At 47.1% G+C, this 23942-nt stretch overlaps 1 protein-coding gene across 6 annotated transcripts in view; it reads left to right on the forward strand.

Annotated features, from left to right (window-relative positions):
- The window catches only part of PATJ (PATJ crumbs cell polarity complex component), a 1366227-nt gene that overhangs the window by 162533 nt on the left and 1179752 nt on the right, over positions 1-23942 (forward strand). For all 6 annotated transcript variants that reach the window (XM_086953328.1, XM_086953320.1, XM_086953345.1 and 3 more), the window contains exons 10-11: positions 1767-1855; positions 6452-6593. In XM_086953328.1, coding sequence (XP_086809454.1) covers positions 1767-1855; positions 6452-6593 — 231 coding nt within the window. The remainder of the gene's footprint in view (positions 1-1766; positions 1856-6451; positions 6594-23942) is intronic.

Here is a 23942-nt window from a genome sequence, read left to right on the forward strand (position 1 = left end):
CCGCATCCCTTGAAAGAGGAAGAGAGGCTCCACCCTCTGGACCCAAAACGTGCGCTCTCCTTTTACCTGAACCACACACAACAGTTCCGGGTGGACAACCAACTCTTTGTTGGCTACGTGTGTGCTAGGAAGGGACGGGCGGTGCACAAGCAGACCATCTCTCGGTGGGTCGTTTTGAGCATCAAGATCTGTTATTCCTTGGCTAAAAAGGAACCTCCTGTGGGGCTGCGCACCCATTCCACTCTGGCCACGGCAGCTACTACTGCCTTGGGACGAGGAGTCCCTTTTCAGGACATTTGTCAGGCAGCTACGTGGGCCTCGCGGCACACATTTGCCAAGCATGACTGCCTGGACAGTCCAGTCCTGAGAGACGGCTTTTTTGACCGTTATGTTCTCCAGGACTTTCTGGTGTGATTTTGGTCCGCAGACCCACCACCGGGGTTGTTATTGCTGGGGTATGTATTCTAAGGTAAGGAATCTAACACAAACGTGTTTTTTTCAGATGCACAAGTTACTTACCTTCGGTAACGATATATCTGTAAGAAACATTAGTTAGTGTTAGATTCCTTATCACCCCACCCATCCTCCCTGTTCTGCGAACCGATATCTAGGGTTAAGGACTTTCCCTGTTAGGGCCCTAGTTTCATGGCACCAATGGCGGTTTCTTGCATGGCTCTGCACTCCTGGCTCAGAAAGCTATGTACAGAACTGAAGTCCGCACGCAAGGGCGGCGTCTAAGTACTCCAGCTACGTTATTCCGGCGACCACGACGCCGACGATCGACACGGTGCCACAGGACGACGCCTACAGACGCGCTGGGGTACTGCTGACGAAAACTTTCCGGATATAGGGCCAGATGCATCAAGCGAAATGCACTCGCAAAAGGGCCAGATTCTCAGAATCTGGCCCTTTGCGAGTGCAATTTTTGCATTTGGGATGCATCATCCCAAATGCAAAAATCGCAAATAGAAAATTCGCTAAATTGCGATTGTTTGCATTTAAGGAATCTCAAATTGAGATTCCTTAAATGCAATGCATGAAAGTATCAAAAATAGCGAATTCGCTAATAGGGCACGCAAATTACCACGAAGTACAACTTCATGGTAATTTGCAAAAACTGTGAAAAATGCACTTTTGTGCATTTTTCAAAGTTTCATGTTGCGCACACACATGCCCTAAGGGCATGTGTGTGCGCAACATATGTGTACAGATCACATTCAGGGGTGTAACAGGGTGTCCTTTGGACACCCCTGCACCCTTGAACTCGCAATCTCAATTTGCGAATCGCTAATTGCGATTCGCAAATTGAGATTGTCTTCCCATTCATTCCTATGGGCCTCTAGGCCCATAGGAATTAATGGGGAGGTATTCATTAATTGCGACTCGCAATTTGCGAGTCGCAATTAAGGAATTCTAAGGAATCGCTATTTTTATAGTGATTGCTTGATGCATTCCATTTTGCTATTCCTTATTAGCGATTCCTTATTTTTCGCTAATAAGGAATCGCAAAATGGATGCTTGATGCATCTGGCCCATAGTCTGATGCCTGGGGATATTCTAAATATTAAATGCATTTTAAATGATTGCTCCTGTATGGAATTTTGACAACTCTCAGATCCCAGAATTTGGTAATATTTATTATGGAAAATGAGAAGCATCTGTTCTTAAAGTAATTATTTTATCACCTTTAAATAAAATAATTTCTATCCATTGGGACACGTTTTGTTTGTTATTGTGTACATAACAAAGTTATTTTTTTGTTGTAGATTCTGCTGGTATATTTGTAAAAGGTATTATTCCAGACAGTGCTGCAGATCATAGCGGGCGGATTCAACCGATGGACAGAATAATAGCTGTGAGTATCTGTTGACAAACATTATTCCTTTCTAAGTATCTAGGATGCGTGGTACTAGGATGCGTATCCAGGATGCGTGGTAGTTTCCTCAAAGCGCTCATAGTAGAAACGCTTGTGCTTTGTATAGCCTCTATGATAAATTCAGGCACCACGTGAACCAGTAGGAGAAATGGTGTGCAAAAGGAATTATCCATTGAATGTTCTGGTATTTGAATCATTTAAGTAAAATGGATTACCTGTGGTGGTGCTATTATATACATATAAATGTCAATATAAATAAAAGTTACTTTTAAACTATGTAAGTATAAACAGCAGACCAAGCACATTTGTATCATTCAAGGCTCAAATTTGCCAATAGAAATGGGGGTGAAAGGTACCCTTTGTTGCACTTGTTCCCAACCACAGATCAGACTCATTTTGTTTCACTTAATTTGTAACATGATTGTTGCGAAATTACGTGAACTAGATTACTTAACCATTGCAGTCTCCAAGACATGCTTTCGTTTATATCTTAGAAAGCAAGGAGAGTGAATTGGGAAATGGCAATGGAAACATCTGAAATGTTTCTTAATTATACTTTGAGGAGAGAGTGAAACCTATCTAAGGTCACTTCGGTATATTAGGAGTAAAGCATCAGAGAACTCACCCATTGGCCCCCTGGTTCAATAAAAAGCTGTTTAAAAATAAAAAGATCTGCAAATCCCATCCTTGAATATGGGTAAAATCCTATACTGTAGATGACAAATTAAAATATAAGCTGGCCTTAAAAGATTCCCATAAAAGCTGCTACACAGTTAGAGCCATTTTTTTCTCCAATGAGATCTGTGCGGGTCAAAACTGTTCGAAAACATTCTTTAAAGTTGTGAAAACACTTTCCGATCCTGAAAACATAGCTCCAGCCATCCCTCTTACTCAGTCCCAGAATAACGAGCTAGCCTCTTTTTTCTCGAGGAAAGTTGCTGATATTCAACCCACTTTCGATTCTACATCAGATTATAACTTTTCAGAGTTGCACGCCACACTTTCCCCACAAAAAAATAATAATTCTCAACAGTGCACTCCCGCCAGGACCTGCTCACTGAGCGCTTTTCAGCTTTTGGACCCCCTGACTTTTAAATCCCTCCTTGCTTATGTTGTCAGGTTCCTCTCTTAACCTCTGCCCTCCTGCAGTGTTTGGCAGTCTTGATTTATTTGTGCTGAATTTAAATGCTTCGCTCTTGGAAGGCACTGTCCCAGGGGCATGGAAACCTGCAATAGTTATGCCTTTGCTTAAAAATCCAATCTGGACCCCTCTATTTGGGCTCATTAATTATAGGCCGATATCTCCCTGCCCACTTTGCCTAAAGCCCTAGAAAAGCATGTGAATAATCCACTCACATCTTACATTGAACACAACGGACTGCTCCACCTTTCTCAATTGGGCTTTAGAGCCGGCCATAGTACAGAGTCTGCTCTGTTGGGCGTAACAGAAAATCTATGCTAACAAGATACCATTCTGCTTCAAAGGTTGGAGTCCGTGGGGTTCAGGACACAGCCCTGGCTTGACTGCGCTTCTTCCTTCGGGATTGGGTCTTCCAAGTGCACAGCATCGATCTAATCCACAATCTCTACCGTCCGGGGTTCCTCACGGCTCCACTCTTAGCCCACTTCTCTTTAACCTGTGCGTAAGGCCACTCGCAGACCTTGTAGAAAAGCATGGCCTTACATTTCTATTTTATGCTGACGATACTCAGATCGTTGTCTCCTTGTCCACTCAGGAGTTCGATAGCACAGTGACACTGAATAGCTGCCTTTTTCAAGTCTACTCCTAGATGAACTCGTAATATTTGAAGCTAAATAGAGACCAGACTGGCAGATGCTAGTGTTGGGAAACGATCCCCATCTCTGGGGCCTGCATTTATAGGCTGAGGTGATGGGCGCTATACCTGCCCCAGTTCAAGTAGTCAAGTACCTTGGAGTTTGGCTGGACGTGAGTCTTTCTATGAGTCACCAAATCTCCAAAGTGGCCGCTACCTGCTTCGGCATTCTAAGATGGCTCAAAGTTATTTTAGGATGTCTTCTGTTTTCGGCCCAGCGACAGTCATCCAGGCCTTGGTGATTTTGAGGCTTGACTACAGCAACAATCTGTATTTTAGAGTAACGAAGAACCTTCTTAGGCATCTCCCAATATTGCAGAACGCAGCAGCAAGACTTCTACTTCATCTCCCCAAGTGCCCATCAACCGAAAGCCTGCTTCCCGAACTGCACTAGCTCCCAATTGTTTGTCATATTCAATTTAAAGTGCTGTGTTATGTACACAAATGTCTCTCGATCTCCGGTCCCTCCTTCCTAAGATCGTTGGTGGTCCCATACACTTACAGCCAGTCCTTACACTCAAGCAATTCGGACCTTGCAGTAGTTCCCAGAGTTAAAAGATCTAAGCAAGGCGGTCGAGCCTTCTCCTTCTTAGGCCCAAAGCTGTGGCACTCACTCCCTGCTGAGCTGAGATTCTGCTGCTCCCTTTCTGTCTTTCGCCGGAAACTTAAAACTCGGCTCTTTTAAACTCTGTTACTAAAAGCAGTCTCTGCTGTGCTCTTTGGTACCTTTATTGTAGTGTACCGCTTGGAATCCCTTGCTGGTTAGCCATGCGCTATACAAATCTTTATAATAATAATAGTAAAGTACTAATAAGTGGCAGTGTTTAAGATAAAGCATCATAAACCGATTGGCTTACAAAAAAGTAGGGCATTGCAAATGTTTTGATGAACATAATTAAAATGATTGGCTCAAATGTAAAGAAATTGACAGAAATTCTGGGTATGGCTGGACTAGTCTCAACAAGAGGGGGGGGGGGGGGGGGTGAGCGGAAGGTCCAGCCACAGTCGGTGCCCAAGGTAATGAAAAGAACAAAAAAGGGGCTGGGCTGTTCCTAAAAGGTCAGACGGTCACCGTCTGACCTTTTAGGAACAGCCCAGCCCCTTTTTTGTTCTTTTTATGGCTGGACTAGACCATTGACACATTTTAATATGAGTAAAAAAAAAAGCAAAACTGGAATTTGGAAATGAAAAAGGAGTCAGCCAGTTGAGAAACGATAGACAGAGAAATATGTAATAAAGGGAGCTTAGAGGGGAAGTGAGTTAAAAATCTACAGAAAAAATGATAGAGTGCGAACTGAGATGATGTAGGAAGTGGAGAAAAAGGTGTCATTTGGAGAACGACTTCTATGGATGCATAACATCAGTAGTCATTCATCAAAACCTCATACTGTCAATGGAGCATGCTCTGGGCCTAAAGAATGAGGTGGCGAATGCCCTTGTGAAACACAGCTCTGGCTTCCTCTGTGTGTAATGGGCATGAGAAATCTTTAAGCAGTCTTCAACATGTGGCACAAATGACCCACGAATCCACTATCCTCTCCTAACACAAACTGCAAATGATTTGCCAATAGATATTGAACCCTCTTTCTATTCCATGATCAGCAATCTTTGCCTTCTCTTTTGCCCCAGTAATTGTCATCCCTCCAAGTTAAGAAAAATCAAGACACAACCATGCAAGTTGATTTTAGATATCGGGGATCTGTTAGTGGACACTCATATTCCGTTCAGAACAGATCTGCATCTTCTTATAAATGGTTAGGTTCTTCATCGTAAGCTGCGCCTGACTGCCTAGCGGCTACCGTTGTGACAGACATAGAATTAGGCTTTTTCAATTTTCCACTTGATTGCCAGGACATTTTAAAAGCAGGAAGAATAAACTCTATGGCAAGAACATATTATTTTAAAAGGAAATGTTTCTGCATTTGTGTAGCTTACTACAACATAGTTCCTTTGTGCATGTATCCACAATATATTCTGCTCTACCTGCTACACATGCCAGAATCTGGCCTAAAATATGCATCCATTTGTGTCCATTTAACTACAATTTTGAAATATCAAAGGACCCCTTCTTTATTTTCAGCCAGATTAGATAAGAGGCTTCAATTGGCAGAAAACACCTTGAGCCAATTCACAGAATATGTATTCAGGTGGCCTCATAAAAAATGGTAATTCTTCTGGACGGTGTATCTACCAGGAAAATTGGAGAAATGCGGCCTCTATCTTTTCAAAAGCAACAGATTATGGAAGAATGCTAAACAAATCAAACATTCACCGCCAGTCACATATATGGGTTAAATCCATAGTTTTGTTGCTCACCATTCCATTTCAGTTAGGACCCATCCATATCCAAATCAGCCTAGACCCTGCCCCCCCCCGCCCCCCCAATGGGAACAGTCCAGCCTGAACTGCCTAGCCAGGTCCTCCCTGGACCAGAAACAAGCATCCTGGGATCGGTTTTAAGGCATCACCCCATATCAGCCAGGCTGGCTTGAATCCGGTGGCATAGTGTGCATGCAACCCACGTCTGGGCATTCCCCTCCCATTAGGGTTAAAAATACAAAATTCTGTAAAATTTGCCTATTTCGTTTAGGTAATCAACCAATCTTGATTTAATCTGTGTTATTTGTCCTTTTAAAAAATAAGTCATTTCATGGCTCCGGATGTATTCGCTATCTTTTGTCCTTGATTTTACTGACAATATTTTTTAAATGTAAGTTCATATTTTGTAAACTTTTGTTAGGTTGATGGTGTTGACATTCAGGATTTAACAAATCAAGAAGTGGTTAGTGCCTTGCGTAGAACAGGAGAGACAGTACATCTTACTCTGGCTCGCAAGAAACAGACCTTTGGATCGTTCTCAATCGAAAGATCTTTAGATCCAGGTAACTATTTCCTATTGATGTTACATTAACAAGAAAGCATTGCATTTTCCAATGTTTAGATTATTTCTTTTTTATTAGCCTCAAGAAGGTATAAGCATCCCCGGTCTCCTCAGTAGAACAATTTGTATATTACGAAATGCAGATCTGCATAAGTTGTTTATACCATGCAGTTTTATCAAGCAAAGGCATTCAACCAGAAACATGATACTGGGTGTAAAATCAGTGCACTGATGTACAATCACAATGGATGGTTTTCCTGCATATTAGTAGAGTTGTTTTCCTCTGTCAAGTCAGTTTCCATCTAAATGTTTTTTCCTTTTGCTGATAGCTTTGGTGCTGTTTGATAAATCTACATGAAACAATATAAAATAATGTTTATCTGATTCAGATTTGGTATGTTAGATTTGTGCAGTTCTGACATACGGTGCAAATAAATTATGGATAAAAAAGGGCTTTGTCTGGGGGGGTGGCTACCAGCCGAGCAAGATGGCTGCGTAGTTAGAGCTCCGGGGATAATCAGCCCTTTCCATCTATCCGTCTACTGATCCGTATAACAACAGCACTCCAGGGACGTGTCTCGAGGTCCGGGACCGAGCCGGAACAATTGGTGAAACTCCGGAACGAATCCGGTGCGGAGAACCGCCTCACAGAAGGAGTGATCGGAAGAGGCCTATGAGACGCGAGAAAGACGCGGCCTAAAGTTGCAGAGGGCCCGGACCTAACACAAAGGCGAAGCAACAGTAAGGAAGAGGCGCGCTGGGGGAGAGGCTCACACACAGTGCTACTGCGGACCGGAGCGACCCGGAAAGACCCAGTGACACTCTAAGGCACGCAGCAGTGGCGGTGTGGGGCGGAGAGAGGATTAGACGCTCCGGCCCCAAAAACGCTCAATAGCTACCACTCAGCGGGGAGGCGGAAAGACGGCAAGTACAGAGGCAGATAGAGCGCCATAGCGCCGCACGGTAATGTGCATTTCACACCCCCTTTCAAGGTGTGAAAGGCGGACGACGAGGGAAAAAAGGGCCTACCTCCGAAGCAGAAGCCGGGACCTCGAGTACTGCCAAGACTCGAAAAGACGGAGGCGTAGTAGGCACTGAGCCAGTGATAGAAGATATCCTGGCCTACAGCAAAGGAGAGGCACTACACCGGAATATTAAGGTGAGACAAGCTCTAGGCTCACCAGCAAGAACAGAGGTGTAGTGGAGGTGAGGCCCGGCCACGGTAAAGTTACCGGAGACCTGAACCCGAGGTGCCACAGTGAGACTGGCACTGAATCGGCGTTGAGGCGTGAACTCTTCGTGGGACACCATAGCAGGCCAAGCAGGCCCTCCCCACATGCCCTAGAATAGAGGGGTTTTACTGATTGCGACACCAGCGGTCTGGCCCGCTCTGACACCCAGCGCACCGCCACTTAAACCCAGAACCTTGCGACATCCAGGGCCATCAGAGGCGCAGGTCCACAACACTAGAACGCGGCCTGGAACACACCACGATACGGACCGCATACAGAGAATTACTGACGGACCCAGGGCACCACCACTCCATAATACGGCGTCACCCCTGATATCGAGAACACTACTTAAAGCCTCGCGGAACTGGCAAACAAGAGAAAGTCCATTACCCATCGGCGGGTCTCGCAACCCTCCACCATAGAGACCATGTCGGGCAGAGGAGCACGGAACCTGACCACCCAGGCCAAACTGGACAAATTTGGCTATGATAAAAGTTTGGCGCCAATCCGCAGGCAAAGGGTCAGACAATGAAGGAGCAAAGAAGGTCACGCTAGAGGACATAATGGCAGCCTTATCGAGTGTACAAACCACGGTAGGGACAATTTCAACAGATGTCTCCCTGCTACGAGCAGATTTTCAAAAAATGTCCGACAGAATCAAAGAAGTGGAAGTGGTCACCAAGTCACTGGTGGAGGACACTTCGGAGCTACAGGTAGCCATAACCCGTAGCTGGAAAACAAACTGCTAAAAGAAAAACTCGACGACCAGGAAGGGCGCTCAAGAAGAACCAACGTGCGCATTCTTGGTATTCCCAAAAGCGAGGGTGCCCAAGCTATGGATCTCTATGTAGAGGAGCTGGTAAAGACAAGACGGCAACCAAAAGGTCTGTCCAGCTTTTTTTCAGTGGAAAGAGGACATAGAGTCCCCGGTGGCAAACCAAAACCGGGGGCGGCCCCAAGACCGGTACTAGTCAGATTATTCAATTTCCGCGACAGGGACGTGATCCTACAAGCAGCCAGAATCTCGCCGCCGGTTAAAGTACTGAATTAAATGGTGACTTTCTTCCCAGATTACACGGCCGAGGTATCCCGCCGTAGAAGAAACTTCATGGACGTAAAGAAAGGACTGCGAGCACAGGAGCTCCCCTATTCCATGCTGTTTCCAGCACAACTCAGAGTAGTGGCTGAGGGGAAGACGTGGTTCTTCGATACACCGGAAGCAACATATGACTGGCTTGAGGGCTGGAGGCGAACAGACGGACCCAGTCGCGGAAGCAGGAACCATCACCGCCGGAAGGAAGAGGACAACTCCGGAAGTCAAGTATCCCAGCGATCAGAAGCGGAACACATGCCAGGGGCGGCCACAAACGGATTGGACCCGGATCCGCACTCTTAAAGGATAGCTTTTTAAATCATTGAAGGTTCACAGGGTAAATAAGGGTTGGACAGGCTATGGACACTGGACAGCGACATACCTTGAAGAACAGAAAGGGTGCTACTCCCGCTGGAACCTCTACCCAGGCAAGCAAGTAACATGGTTGGGGATGGGATAAAGCACTCTGCTAAGTTGGGGAGGCGGGCGGTTGTAAGTCCGTTAAGCACGGAGGGGGGGGGGGGAGCATGGGGGGGAGGGAATGGAATGGTTCATTTTTTGCCTAATTCAGTTTTGATGTATGTTAGCAGGGTTGATAGATCCAGAAGTAGAGCAAATGGGTTGTAGTTCCAGATCTTCACACACAGAGCAAATGTCAGGGAGTTCACAACATGACGATACCCATCCCGTAGCCCTAAAGACCCAAGTTACATCGTTGAAGTTGGTCACTTGGAATGTCCATGGCCTGGGCGATAAGATAAAAAGAGGATTAATACTGCAAGCACTGAAGCGCCTAGGTCCCGCATTAGCATTACTACAAGAGACACACCTCACAGGATCGGCTTGCAAGGGGTTAGACAGATGGGGATATAAAATGGCGGTGCATTCAGAATTTTCCTCGGGATCCAGGGGGACGGGAATCCTAGTGAAGAAAAACTCTCCCTTCATAGTACTCCAGCGGCGCTGCAGGGTCAATGGGAAGGCAGACTCCTTACTGTGGTCTCAGTCTATATCCCCCTGGCTCTACACACGGTAGCGCTTCCGGCACTAAGCGACTTCCTCCTTGCCCTGCCAGAGGACGAGCTTATCATTGTAGGAGACTTCAATGCCACGATGGATGCTACAATAGATCGATACCCGCCCCGGCCTGCGCAACCCGGTATCTCACGCTTCCAGGGTTTTACAGAAGCATTGGGCCTAGTAAATGTCTGGAGGCACGCAAACACCACAGCATGCGGATACACATTTCATTCAACGGTACACAATAGTCTGTCCAGGATAGACTATTTCTTAATGTTGAACACGAATCTACAAAACGTTGAGGAGGTGGATAGAAAGCCTAGGGGCATTTTGGATCACTCTCCAATAGTACTAACTTTTTCCTACCGACAGAAATCACGCCGGAGAGTGTACCCTATCTACCCAGGTTATCTCCATATCCCTCACATAAAAAAAGCTTTACGTACGGCCACAAAACATTTCTTTGCAGAAAATGTGGGTTTGGTTGACTAGCCCGCCATGGTGTTGGAAGCATACAAAACTGTCCTTAGAGGGCAAGCAATAGCTTCCATTACAGGACATAAGAAGGAGACACAAAAAGAACTTTCTGAACTAGAAACAGCACTACAGACGGCCGACTTAGCACACTCACTGGACCCTTCACCAGACACTGAGCATGCCCTGTGCCTTAGACAACGACAACACAAAACATACCTGCAGGAACGGACAGAGGACAACATAGCAGCGACCAGATACAAAATATATGATGTGGGAGACAAGGCGGGTAAATTAATGGCTTGGCTAGATAAGCGTGAATCGGCCACTAAAGGAATAAGACAGATACAGGCAGCGGGGGCGTCTCACGTCAGACCCTGAAGAAATAGTAAACACACTGGACGAACATTTCAGGGAGGTCTACACACCGACGTCTACGATCCCGGAAGAGGGTATAATAGAGTTACTAAAGGTTGTAAAAATGCCAGTGCTAACACAAGAGGCTTCCCAAGAACTGGAGGCAAACTTTACAACTGAGGAAGTGCACTTAGCCATCAGATCGATACAATCCGGGAAAGCACTGGGACCCAATGGGATCCCGATCGAATGGTACAAACAAATGTCAGAAACCATAAGCCCACCCCTGATGGCAATGTACAACGATAGTCTAGAAAAGGGCGAGCTGCCACTGGATCAGCGACTAGCTACACTAGTAGCAATCCCTAAACCTGGTAAGCATCCGTCGGAAAGCACATCATAACGCCCTATATCGCTGCTAAACGCAGCGGTGAAGATTTTAGCCAAATTGCTAGCTAATAGATTAATGACCCACTTGCCCCATTTAATACATCCAGACCAATCGGGCTTCATGCCTCATAGGAACACTGCACTCAACCTCAGAGCATGGAGCACTAGCAAGGGCTACGTCACTACTAGAGCCAGCAGTGATATTGTCATTAGATGCGAAGATGGCCTTCGATATGGTAGATTGGAGGTATCTCTTCGTGCTTCTCCCAAGTCTGGGATTCGGTCCTCTGTTCTGTGCATGGACACGACTCCTCTAACTAATGGGCACATATCAGGTGAGATACAGTTGGCAAGAGGGACGCGCCAGGACTGCCCCCTGTCTCCGCTCCTGTTCGCAGTGGTCCTGGAGCCATTGCCGACCCTGATCAGAGGAGCCCTGCTGCTCAGAGGAATTCACTGGAAGGAAGGATGGGAGGATCGTCTCTCACTCTATGCGGATGATATCTTAGTATATCTCACAAATCCAGACCGCTCCATACCAGAACTTCTTGCCCTATTTGATGACTTCGGGAAGATGTCAGGGTACAGGATAAATTGGGATAAGTCAATCCTATATGTACTGCGGGGACCAGCGCTACATTTATCTCCCGACTGTCCGCTAGTAGTAACGACTGAATCATTCAAGTATCTGGGTATATACGTTACAATAGACCCAACGGAATTCTTTTCCAAGAACCTAGCACCCCCGCTGGAGAGACTGCGGAGTGACGTAATGCACTGGGCCTCCTTACCACTGACGACGTTACTGGGTAAAGCGGCATTATATAAGATGATGGCCCTGCCCCGGTTTCTCTATGCGCTTGAAAATACACTGTTCCTTGTCCCACCTCAATACTTTAAACAAGTGGCAACACAGGTGTCAGCACTTTTTTGAGGCCCCCGCCCAGCACGCATAGCGCAGGCAAAATTGAACAAAAGTTGGTATGACGGTGGTGTAGGAGAGTAGGGTCTGCAATCCTATGGTCACCCCAGATTTTTGCTTTTTGCTTCACTGGTTTACGACTTTCCCTGGCTGTGGGCCTGCTAATCAGACCCACAGCCTAGCTGTTCTCTCTCTAAATTGACATCCATGTACTTTAGGTGCATTTACCAATTGGTATTGGGTCACTCTTGTAAGTCCTTGTACAGTGTACCACAGGTACCCAGGGCATAAGTGAACCCAAGGCCTACCAGGGGTTGCAGCATGTATTATGCCACCCCTGGCTGGCCATCCAAATCTGACAAAACTGGCTGATCAATCAGCTGGGGCAAAGTGGTGTAATCACCCTTTGCTATAGATATAGTATACCTATATCTAAACTTAAAATGGACACATATACTCCTATAAGTCACTCCTATGGCAGGCCTTAACAATCCTGGATCAAGGAAAAAGAGAGAAAAATGCCTGCACCCTCTTTGTTACTTCTATGTCACAAATTCAATGAGACCAAACAGATACTTAGTTGTGTTTAGTCAGGTACCTTAATTTGTACCAATTACTTCATTTTAATTTTCAAAAATTTTTTTCAAGAATATTTAGGGCAGAAAAATGTACACATTCACATCTAAATATTTACCACGTGTATATACATTTCAAACAAGACGAATACTGTGTCAATTATATTTACAAGTTAAACAACAACACATTGACGTGTCAATTATTGCATGAACAATACAAACATCGCACTGAATATTTTCTTATTCCGAAAGAAAATCAACTTCGTAATTTGTCACAAAGCTACATCAATTTTAGAGATGCTAAGGAACAATAATAGGATGAGTCTCTTTTATTCCTAGTGTATACTCAATATACTAGTTTGTTCCCGCTGGTGAGCCGACGCGTTTCGAGTAAGGGCCAAGAAGGTTCCCGAACTCTCATCAGGGCTTTATGAACAATCTGTATGGGGTGCGAAACAACAATAAAAATAGTCAGGTGGGGTGAAATTAAATTAGAAAGCCATATGTGTCTCATCGCTATTAAGCCATCTAGTGAATCCTACCTGTGTCTGTGGAACCAATGAGAACCGGGTTGTTCTCAAATTGCAACTGTGGGCAGCCTTTCCGTTTAGATAAAGCGTTCTCTCATACAGCAAAAGTTGTTAATCCTAAGTCGGGAAACAACTGTCTTTATCAGTATATTTTTTTAAAGAAGGTCTGGGGGTTTATTTGGTGTGTTGAAAGGAATGGGACGGGACCTACCTCGGAATTAATTGCGGTAGTCCCGATCGGGTAACGGCTCTCTTCCCGCTTTGATATGTTGATACCTGTTGAGTGTATCAAAATGTGGTCAATTGTCTGGCCGACAGGGAGTTTTAGAAACACATGGCTACGGGGCTCGCTTGGAATCGGGTTCGTACCTGTGTTTATTTTCGCCAAACGTGGCGTTTGACTTCTTTGGGAGTCGGGCGGGGCCGGTTTCTCTGCACTGCACGCTTGATCCTGAATTGAAAACGAGACGGCGATTAGATGTCTCGCGTTTGAATTTTCATTTAGTTTAAATGTGACTAGCAAGGGTAAAACACTTATGGGATGATCAAATTCTGTCCACCACGCAGACGTCTATTCCCGCATGGTGTCGGAAGCCGTGTGGACGTCTTCACTGACAGTAAACACTATTTTGAGATTACGTGTGCATTGTGGGTGCAGGTTCCCTACCTAGGATTGTGGGAGAGGTAGTCCCGGTTACTTGTTTGGGAATGGCCGATGTGCAGCATTCGGATTATGAGCAAGGCAACAGGTCATTAGTCTAGTTTTCAGGTTTCCAATTACTGTTGCGCGTGTGTTAATGAATATGTATTCACTATGTGATTTTTCAATAAAATGCTCTACCATGGGAGCAGTGAGAATCGGAAAAACAAATCAACAGGTCAATGCACGGATAGGCCAGCATAAATCACGTCTCAAAAGGAAAGTACTCACTGCTCCCATGGTAGAGCATTTTATTGAAAAATCACATAGTGAAAGCGACTTCAAGTGGTCTGTACTCTTTACCATAAATAGTACACAGCGCCCTACTGATATCGACAAGATGTTGCTCCAAAAGGAAGCATACCTTATTTTGAAATTTAATACGACCCTCACTGGACTAAACAGTATGTCTGAACTAGCAAGAGTGTAATAGCGTCTGCAACGCTTCAATAGTACCTGGGGCCATTTCCATGAATACAGCAATCAATGAGACTCAACAGCTATACATATTCATTAACACACGGGACAGGATTTTGTGTATTGGGTAGGACAGGCCTGAAAGGAATGAGACATGCCTGGGGCACACAAGGTGCCCTGTGCATACACCGGCTCAAACCAGTTGCTGGGGCACTCCAGCCCCAGCTCTGGTGCAAAACCGGACAAAGGATATGGGGTGTAACCACCCCCCTTCCTGGTCCCACCCATAGGAGGGACCTAGTGATAGTACAGTCCCCTTTAGCAGAATAAAGGTAGGAGCTGGTCCCATTTCAAATTAGATTAATCCTGAACTGAAACTCTACAAGAAGAAACTCTGGACTTCGACTTTCTACACAGAAGACTGAAGAAATCTCCCTTGTGGGCAAGGAGTGTCCACCCTGCACAAGCAGGCACCATCAAGCGTTCCAGCGGTTCACTTTGTCGTCTTCCCTGGTGGATCCAGACTTCAGAGCCCGACGAGACCCGGACTTCCAGACCTCTCCGACCTCAACTCACATCTGCAGCACAGCTGAGATCCGTGGGTGCGACAAGACACGTGGGACCGGCCATCATGAAGAAACTGCAATTCGCTTCCGGCACGACTTCAGAGGCATCCTCGACGAAGTGCTTTGGGGATTGAGAAGCCCCAGCCCCGAGCAGCTCCTGCACAGAAGATCAGCCCTCCAGCATCCACGAGATCTGTGTGGGGCCCTTTTGCTTGATTGCTGCTTGACGCGTTGTCTGGTCACTTGCCGGCTGGCTAGTGGCCTCCTAGACGACGATCCTTAAAATCCACACCGCTGGTCTGGTTGCTCCAGACTGGCCCTTGCTTCCCTGCAAAGGAGAAGCACCCCGGACCCTCCTGGTCCGCACCAGACGCCTTTTCCACTCACCGCGTGGGTAGCCTTTGCCAAGGCCTGTTGACGCCGAATCCGGAACCAACAGCGCCGACAGCGAGAGCCTGCATGGGACAGCTCGTGCCTCCATCCTGGTCGTCGAAGACACCTCCTAGTCCATGTGGCTGCAGAGTCAAGCGTCCACTCTCCACCTGATTGCGACAACAGCATCTGGTTCCTTCCTGGTTCCACTCCAGTCACTGGCTAGTGACTTTGAACATTGTCCCTCTGCTTTCAGGTCTTCATCTTACTTGATCCCCCCCTTGGATCACTCCGGACAGCTTCCTCCTGGTCGCCTGCAGCATCTTTCTTCAAGGCTCCATAGACTTCAACGCAGAAACCCGACACACTTTGACACCTATGCACCCGCAGCCCGTGGGTGAGGTAACAAGAGCATTTCGGTGCTCAAGGGTAAATCAACTCTCTTAGTGTCCAGATTTCCAGTCGTTTTAGTCCTAACTAGTCAGAACTGTCCGTACTCACCTTTTTCGTAAATTGTACTACTTTTTTTTTTTTTCGTTTTATTGATAATAAAGTGAAAAACAAACAAACAAGGCAATGCAATAGAAGGCAATACATCTGGATACGTGCTCAAGGGGGGAAAAATGGCACATTACAATTTAATACAAATCATCAGTGTAGAATAAAAAGGGGGGGGGGAGCAGGAGGGAACAGAGTCACAATACCTAGGATTAAACAACACTCGGATTGTCGGGTTAGGGGGAAGGAGTCACAACCGGAATATCGGTGAGGGGAGGTGTGCAAACATCACCACGATACGAGTTCCACTGGCCCCCAAATTTTACCCCACTTCCTTGGTCTTCCGCGCGCCACATACACCGTTTTCTCACGAAACATACACCAATCCATGCCGAGATAGTGGGCGGTCTCTGGGACCCCCACAACTGTGCTAAATCTCTCTTGGCGATCATATTCCCAAGGGTCGCCCACTGAGTCAGCGTCACATCATAATCAGTCAGTTCCCAAACGTTCAGCAAACAACGCCTGGCTTCAGGCAGCAGCGGGACACCCGTGACTTCCTCCATCACTGCATGCACGCGATTCCAAAACACTACTACCTCCGGGCACTCCCAGATAATGTGGAGAAAAGTACCAGTTAAGCCGCATCCACGCTTACACTCCATCCACAGAATAACCCATACGAATCAGGCGAGGGCCAGTTACATAAATTCAATGCAGGATCTTAAGTTGCACGAGTCAGAGGCGGGCTGGAATCGCGACCTCCTTGGGAGAGGATATCGCAGCTTGCCAGTCCTCATCATCCAGCTCTAGACCATCACTGGTCCAAACCTCTCTAAGATGTACAAGCAGGTCTGTTCGATCGTTGATCAGTTTCTTGTATATCTGAGAAATAGTGCTGTCTGGAACGCATCCGTCTAGCACTCGATCTTCGAGTGGGGATGATTCCGGGATAGCAACACCGGCATGAAGAACCGAACTCAATGCATGGCGGATTTGTACATAGCGGAAGAACTCTTTGTCACTAAGTTCATATTCTACCTTCAACTCCTCAAAGGTCTTAATCCTTTCTTTGGTCCAGAGATCCCCCACCTTACAAATACCAATCATATCCCATTTCTCAAAGCCTTTCGTCCTCCACAAGCTGCCCAGTCTTTCTGACACGTATAGCGGAGTCGCCCGAGTCAATCGGTCCGTCCAGCCCATTGCCGCATTCGCACACTGCCACACTCGCACTGCTATCTTAGTGGGTCCCGAAAGTTTCCCTACAACAGATTTGGAGTAGAGCGCCCTATTATAATCTCCACCCGGCAGCTGCCACTTATCCATCTCAAATGCAGGGTTTAACGCAGGGCCGTACATAGCATGATTAATCGCTCCCAGCTGGGTGGCCCAGTAGTATCGCTTGATATCCGGAAGTGCGATACCGCCGCCATACCAGGGAAGCGTCAGTTTGGCGAGGGCGATACGCGAACGTCCACCCCATATCAACCACCTCTGCAGACTCTCCACCTCCCGGAAGTAACTCGCCGGAACGACATCAAACGCGTACAAAAACCGTGGTAAAGACATCATTTTGAAAAGAGCTGCACGCCCGAGAGGGGACAATGGCAGACCACACCAAGCCGCAACGTCGGATTTTAACCGCTGGAGCGGAGGAAGCAGATTACGCTCATATCGGACAACGGGGTCTAATGAAATAAAGACCCCCAAATATTTAAATCCCATCTGCGTTACCTGTTTGGGGCAGACGCGTGGCAAAGGGGGAGTGCCCCCCGAGAGCACATAAACACAGGACTTAGTCCAATTGATCACGAGGCCAGAGTTCCTCCCGAACGAGTTCAACACGTCGAACAATACTATCAACGACTTCCGAGGCGATGTGAGATACAGCAGGATGTCATCTGCATAGAGTGATATTCGATCCTCAAAATCAGGAGTCCACTGAATACCCTTAAGCGATGGTTCCCACCGCAGCCAAGCCGCCAGGGGTTCCAAGGCGAGGGCGAAAAGAAGTGGGGACAGCGGGCACCCCTATCGCATGCCCCTCCCCAGGACAAAGAACTTAGAGACCCGACCATTCATCACAATCTGAGCCAGCTGTTCCTCATGCAGGAGTTTTACCCAGCCAATGAAGCCCAGACCAAAACCAAACTTTGCTAGAGCGGCCCAAAGGTATGGCCACTCCACTGTATCAAAGGCCATTGTAGCATCCAAGGAAACCAAGATGGCCGATTCACGCAGCGACGCCGCTTTCGCCAGGACGCCATGAAGGCGCCGCAAGTTCAATGCTGGGATGAAACCGGATTGATCCAGATGGATCAGATCACCGATCACCTTTATCAATCGGTTCGCCAACAATTTTGCAAGGATCTTGGGCTCTGCATTTAGGAGCGATATAGGCTTATAGGATGCGCAGCGATCCCGCGGTTTCCCCTCCTTATGAATCACCGCAATGGTCGCAAGACGCTGATCACAGGGAAGGGAACAGATGTCTCGCGATTCCAAGAACATATCCCGAAGATACGGCGCCATTTTGTCAGGACGCAGCTTGTAAAGCTCGATGGGGAGACCATTAGGGCCCATAGCTTTTCCCGAGCGAACGGAGCGAATAGCCATTGCCACCTCATCGTCAGAAAATGCTGCGTCCATCAGATCCCTATCTGGGTCCGACAGGCGAGGCAACGCTATGTCTCGTAACAGCAGATGTGAGTCTTCCTCTGGTCTGTCCGAAATTGGGGAATATACATTTCGAAAATGTTCAGCGAAACACTCCACAATTTCAGCCGGGTCAGTCACACGCACTCCATCAGCTCTCTCAATCACAGGACCCACACGACTAGCCCTCTCCTTTTTGTCCAACCAGGCAATCAGCTTCCCAGCCTTGTCTCCCACATCATACAGCCATCCCTGCTGCTCTCTGCTCAAAGCTCTAGCAGCGTCCGTTACCAGGGCCCTATAATCAAGTTGTTTGAGACTGAGGACATGCACTTTATCATGAGTGATACCCAACTCCAAATCCCCTTCCAGCTCAGTTATTTCGGTCTCCAGGCGGACCACCGCCTCATTTTTACTTTTCTTGGCACCAGAAATTAACGATAGCGCCTGACCACGGATAACCGTCTTGAAGGCCTCCCACAGCGAAACAGAAGAGGACACAGACCCCACATTGTCAGCGAAATAATGATCCAAAGACTTAACCAGCTCCGCCCGGGTTTTGGGGTTACGGAGATACCAAGGATTAATCGGAGCCACTCGACCCTCAGAACCCATCTTCATGTCCATCAAAAGCCACAGTGGGGAGTGATCCGAAATACCCCTGGCCAAGTGTCTGACTTCCCTAACCGAAGAGGCTTGTGCTGCTGGCATCAATACATAGTCAAACCTAGAGAGACTACCGTGGGCACCAGAGTGAAAGGTGTATTGCGCCTGTCCCGGATGCAGTAGGCTCCAACAATCTACCAGTCCCTGCGTCTCCAAAAAACCACTCAACCAAGACTGTGATCTTGTGAGGTCTCTGGGGGGCTGCGATCCTCCCTACCAGAAACGACAGAATTGAAATCCCCACCCATCACCAGAATGCCCTCGGGGATCCCCAAAACTACTCTTCCCCAAATCAGCAAAGGTCGTAGTCTGCAGACCAGGTGGAACATACACAGAAAGCAATGAGATAGTCTTCCCCTCCCACCTACCAGTGAGCGCAGCATAACGTCCCCTATCATCAAGAATTATGTCATCCAATTCTAGGCGGAGGGAACTCCTAACTAGGATACCCACCTTTCTAGATCCAGTAGTAAATCCAGAGTGTGCAAGTAGACGATATCCTCGCCGATTCATAGCATGGCATGCATTCCGATCAGATGTGTCTCTTGCATCAATTGACTTTGTTACGCATCTCGCGTGTGAGTTCACACTCTGCACACGCGTCCCGTGGGCCTTCTATTACTTACCTAAGGTTAGGGTAGTGTAGTCCCAGCAATCCTACAGCCTCTGGACAGCTCCATTCCTTTTATCGACTTTCTCAACCCACTTACTTAGTATATGGTTGATGTGCCCCTAGGGCACCATTGTAATTCGTGCAACTTAAACGTATTTTTCCTAAGAGTCTTGTCATGTGCTTAGCCCTCTGACCTCATAAAGAGTTCAGAGGTGTTTGGTATTAATAAATATATTGTTCGTTTTCATAACAACCTGTGTGGTGTCCTTTCATCTGGTATTCAAGGGGTTATATGTGGAAAAACAGCTGGCTTCACATGCCAAAAGAGTTTAGCCTAAGACTGCTTTGTCCATGCTACCATTAGGATAGCTGGTCTATAAGGTTGACTTACAACCAATCACTATAAGGGTTGTTTGGTCTGATACAAGGTGATCACTAGAACTAGTGAGCATCATATATCAGGCCAACTTCTCACATTGGTGTGCAGCGGTTGGGATTTGAGCTTGCTGTTGTTTTTACCAAATATAAGCTTGAGATATCATTTGAAAGATCACATAAGGTACCATAGGTACATAGAACAAGCTTAGAAATACTCTGAGTTCTACTGAACCAGCTGTTGTAGTAGAAAAGGAGTAGCACACCCTGACTACAACTCTTAGCAAGGGATCAGTAGGAAAACCCATAGTGTAGGTAAGTGCACCACTTACACCTCACTAGAAAGAATGTCTACCACAGGAGAGAACACAGTGGCTCCCCTTGTGGCTAGTGACCCTCTACAGGTCATATCCAGATATGCAGCACTCAGTTTCCAGGAGATGAGACAATTGTGTACCTCCAGGAGACTGAAACAGGGTTCCAACCCTACCCTTCCTTTTCTCCTTTTCTGATAGGTCTCTTAGAGACCTATGATGCTAGAAGGGCTTCTAACCCAGGCCCCTCTGATCCTACAGATGGAAGCATGCCCCCTTAGAAGGTGACCTGAGTCTAACCTCCCTGAAGCACAAGATGGAGATGGAAGGGAGGAAATTGGGAACTCATCTGAGGAGGAGGTAGACAATTGCCAACCTTTAGTCAGTAGACTTACAAGGGCCAACTTAAGCCTACATGGTGATGGTACTGGGGGAGCCCCAGTCCTGTCCACAAGCAGGCCTAACCTTGGGAACTGACGAGCTAGGTCTCACTCCAGAGGCTCTAACAGATCTGTTCACTCCCATGTCTCTCAGGCATCTTCTCAGAGAGGGATGACTTCCCCTCAGAGAAGAGAACATGAAGCAAAAATGAAGGAAGTCAATCTGAGGATCCAAAGGGAAGAACTTACCCTTGCCAAAGAGAAACTTGCCTTTGCCAGAGAGCAGAAATTGAGTGGGGTAGAACCCACTGGTGGCAGCATTATCCCTAGAGATAAAGACAGGTGTTTTGATAATAGACACCTGAGTAAAATAGTGCCCTCTTATAAGGTAGGAGATGACATCCACAAATGGACTGCTTTGGAGAGGGCCTGCACTGTACAGCAGGTACCCCAGAGTCAGTGGGCAGCTATTTTGTGGCTCTCCTTTGAAGGTAAAGGTAGAGATCAGCTCCTCACTGTTAGAGCTGAGGATGCTAATGATTACCAAGTCTTGAAAAATGCACTGGTTGATGGGTTTGGCTTAACAACTGAACAGTACAGGTTGATGTTCAGAGACACCCAGAAAACTCAGTCTCAGGATTGGACTGACTTTGTGGATTGTGCCTCTAAGGCTTTGGAAGGCTGGTTACTGGGAAGTAAAGTTACTGATTGCACAGGATTGTATAATCTAATTATTAGAGAGCAAATCTTAAATAATTGTCACAACCAGTTGTTGCATCAGCACCTTATTGACTCAGATCTGACCTCTCCCCAAGAATTGGGAAAGAAGGCAGACAGATGGGTCAGAACAAGGGTCAAGCAGCAGAACCAGAACCAGGGTGGTGGCCAGAAGAAAGCAGACCAAAAGGGTAATGAGAATAAGCGAAATGACCAGAAGTCTTCAACAGGGCCCCCAACAATCTAAGGAGGGTGGGTCCCAGAATTCCCAAAAGAAGAAGGCTTATGTTCCAAGAAAACCATGGTGCCAATACTGTAAAAGTAAGACTCGCTGGTTTAGTGAGTGCACCAAGAAAGGCACAGCTCCTACCACTACTGCCCCTAAGGCACCTGCACCCCCTAGTGGAGAGGTGTGGCTCACTGGTTAGAGCAGGCAGACCCTGAAGCAGAGGTCAGACCCGGGACCAGGGTTCGATTCCCGACGCGGCAGGGTGTTGAGCTCAAATGTCCACGGACTCGATAATTCTCGCTTCGGTGCCTGACCTAATCATGGGTTCACACTATGCAACTCTTGGCATTGAGCTTGCTTAATCTCCACAACGGCCCCCCCCCCGCGGCGGGATGCCTGGCTTTCACCTTGGGGATGCCCTGTAGGGGCTATCTCACAGGGAAAAACCAGGACGGGTTCCCAAGGCAAGCGCGGAGATACCCCTTCGGGGGTCGATTCTGGCGCTATATAAGAAATGCAATAATAATAATAATAATAGTACAGTTAGCGGTGGTAGTGCACCCCCCAAGGCTATAGTTGGGTTAACCCTGGGAACTGAGGTGGGGTCTGACTTAGTCAGGATACCAACTCAGGCTGTTCTTGTTTGTATTGGGGACATGGATTTGACCACTACTGTAAGTCCCAGTACTCTGGGCAAATACAGGCAAACGCCTTTAATCAATGGAAAAATGGCTCAGGCCTACAGGGACACATGTGCTTGTGTCACTATGGTGACAGCAAACTTTGTGGACCCTGATCAGGTAATACTAGGTTCAGACTACCTAGTGACCAATGCTAGCAACGTCAATACCAATCACAGTATGGAAGTTGTTAACTTCTCCTGGGGAGGGGTAACTGGCCTCAAAAGGGTTGTATTTAGTTCAGACCTCCCAGTGGACTGTCTTTTGGGCAATGATTTGGAATCCTCATTATGGTCAGACGTGGAGTATAGGATTCATGTGGAAATGTTAGGTTTCTCAGCACATGTCCTTGCTGTGACTAGGTCACAGGCCAAAAAATGCCCAGCTGAAAGTGCTGGATCCTGGAACAATGGACCAGACACTACCCAAGAGAAAGAGCTGTAAGGTTAAGGCAGTGCCTTCCCCCCTGCCTCAGGTTGAGGATCAGCCCTCACAGGAGGCTGACCCAAAGACCCCAGAAGGAACTGTCCTAGAAGAGCTTGAGCTTGAACAGGTTGAGTTTCTTGGGACAGGGGGACCTTCCAGGGCAGACTTGAGGCAGGCACAGTTAGACTGTTCCTCTCTTGAACCCCTCAGACAGCAGGCTGCTGCTGAGGCTCCAGGGAATGCTACAGGTACCCACAAGGTGTACTGGGATGATGGACTCCTATACCCTGAGGCAAGAGACCCCAAACCTGGTGCTACCAGGAGGCTGGTTATCCCCTTGTCTCTGAGAGGTTTTCTTCTTACCTTAGCCCATGAGATTCCCCTTGCACGTCACTTAGGCCAGAATAAGACTTGGGACAGGCTTGTCCCTCACTTTCACTGGCCTCATATGTCTGAAGGCACAAAAGAGTTTTGTCGCTCATGTGTCACTTGTCAAGCCAGTGGCAAATCAGGTGGCACAACAAAGGCCCCCCTTATACCACTACCTGTGGTGGGGGTACCCTTTGAAAGAGTGGGGATTGATATTGTTGGACCAATGGACCCCCCAACAGCATCTGGACACAGATTTATACTAGTAGTAGTGGATCATGCCACTTGGTATCCAGAAGCTATTCCCCTTAGGACCACTACAGCTCCTGTTGTGGCCAGGGCCCTACTTGGAGTATTCTCCAGAGTGGGGTTTCCTAAGGAGGTTGTCTCTGACAGAGGTGCAAACTTCATGTCAGGATACTTGACTGCAATGTGGAAAGAGTGTGGAGTAAATTATAAATTTACCACACCCTATCATCCACAGTGCAATGGGCTTGTGGAGAGATTCAACAAGACCCTAAAAGTGATGATAAAAGGGTTACCTGAAAAGCTTAGACGAAGATGGGACATCCTTTTACCCTGCCTTCTGTTTGCGCACAGAGAGGTCCCACAGAAGGGGGTTGGCTACAGCCCTTTTGAACTTTTATTTGGGCATCCTGTAAGAGGACCTCTATGTCTTGTGAAGGAAGGATGGGAGTTACCTCTCAAAAAGCCTAAGCATGACATAGTGGACTATGTACTTGGTCTCCGCTCTAGGATGGCAGAGTACATGGAGAA

This window comes from Lissotriton vulgaris, chromosome 1_1 (genome assembly GCF_964263255.1).
Source record: "Lissotriton vulgaris chromosome 1_1, aLisVul1.2, whole genome shotgun sequence".
Classification (NCBI taxonomy): Eukaryota; Metazoa; Chordata; class Amphibia; order Caudata; family Salamandridae; genus Lissotriton; species Lissotriton vulgaris.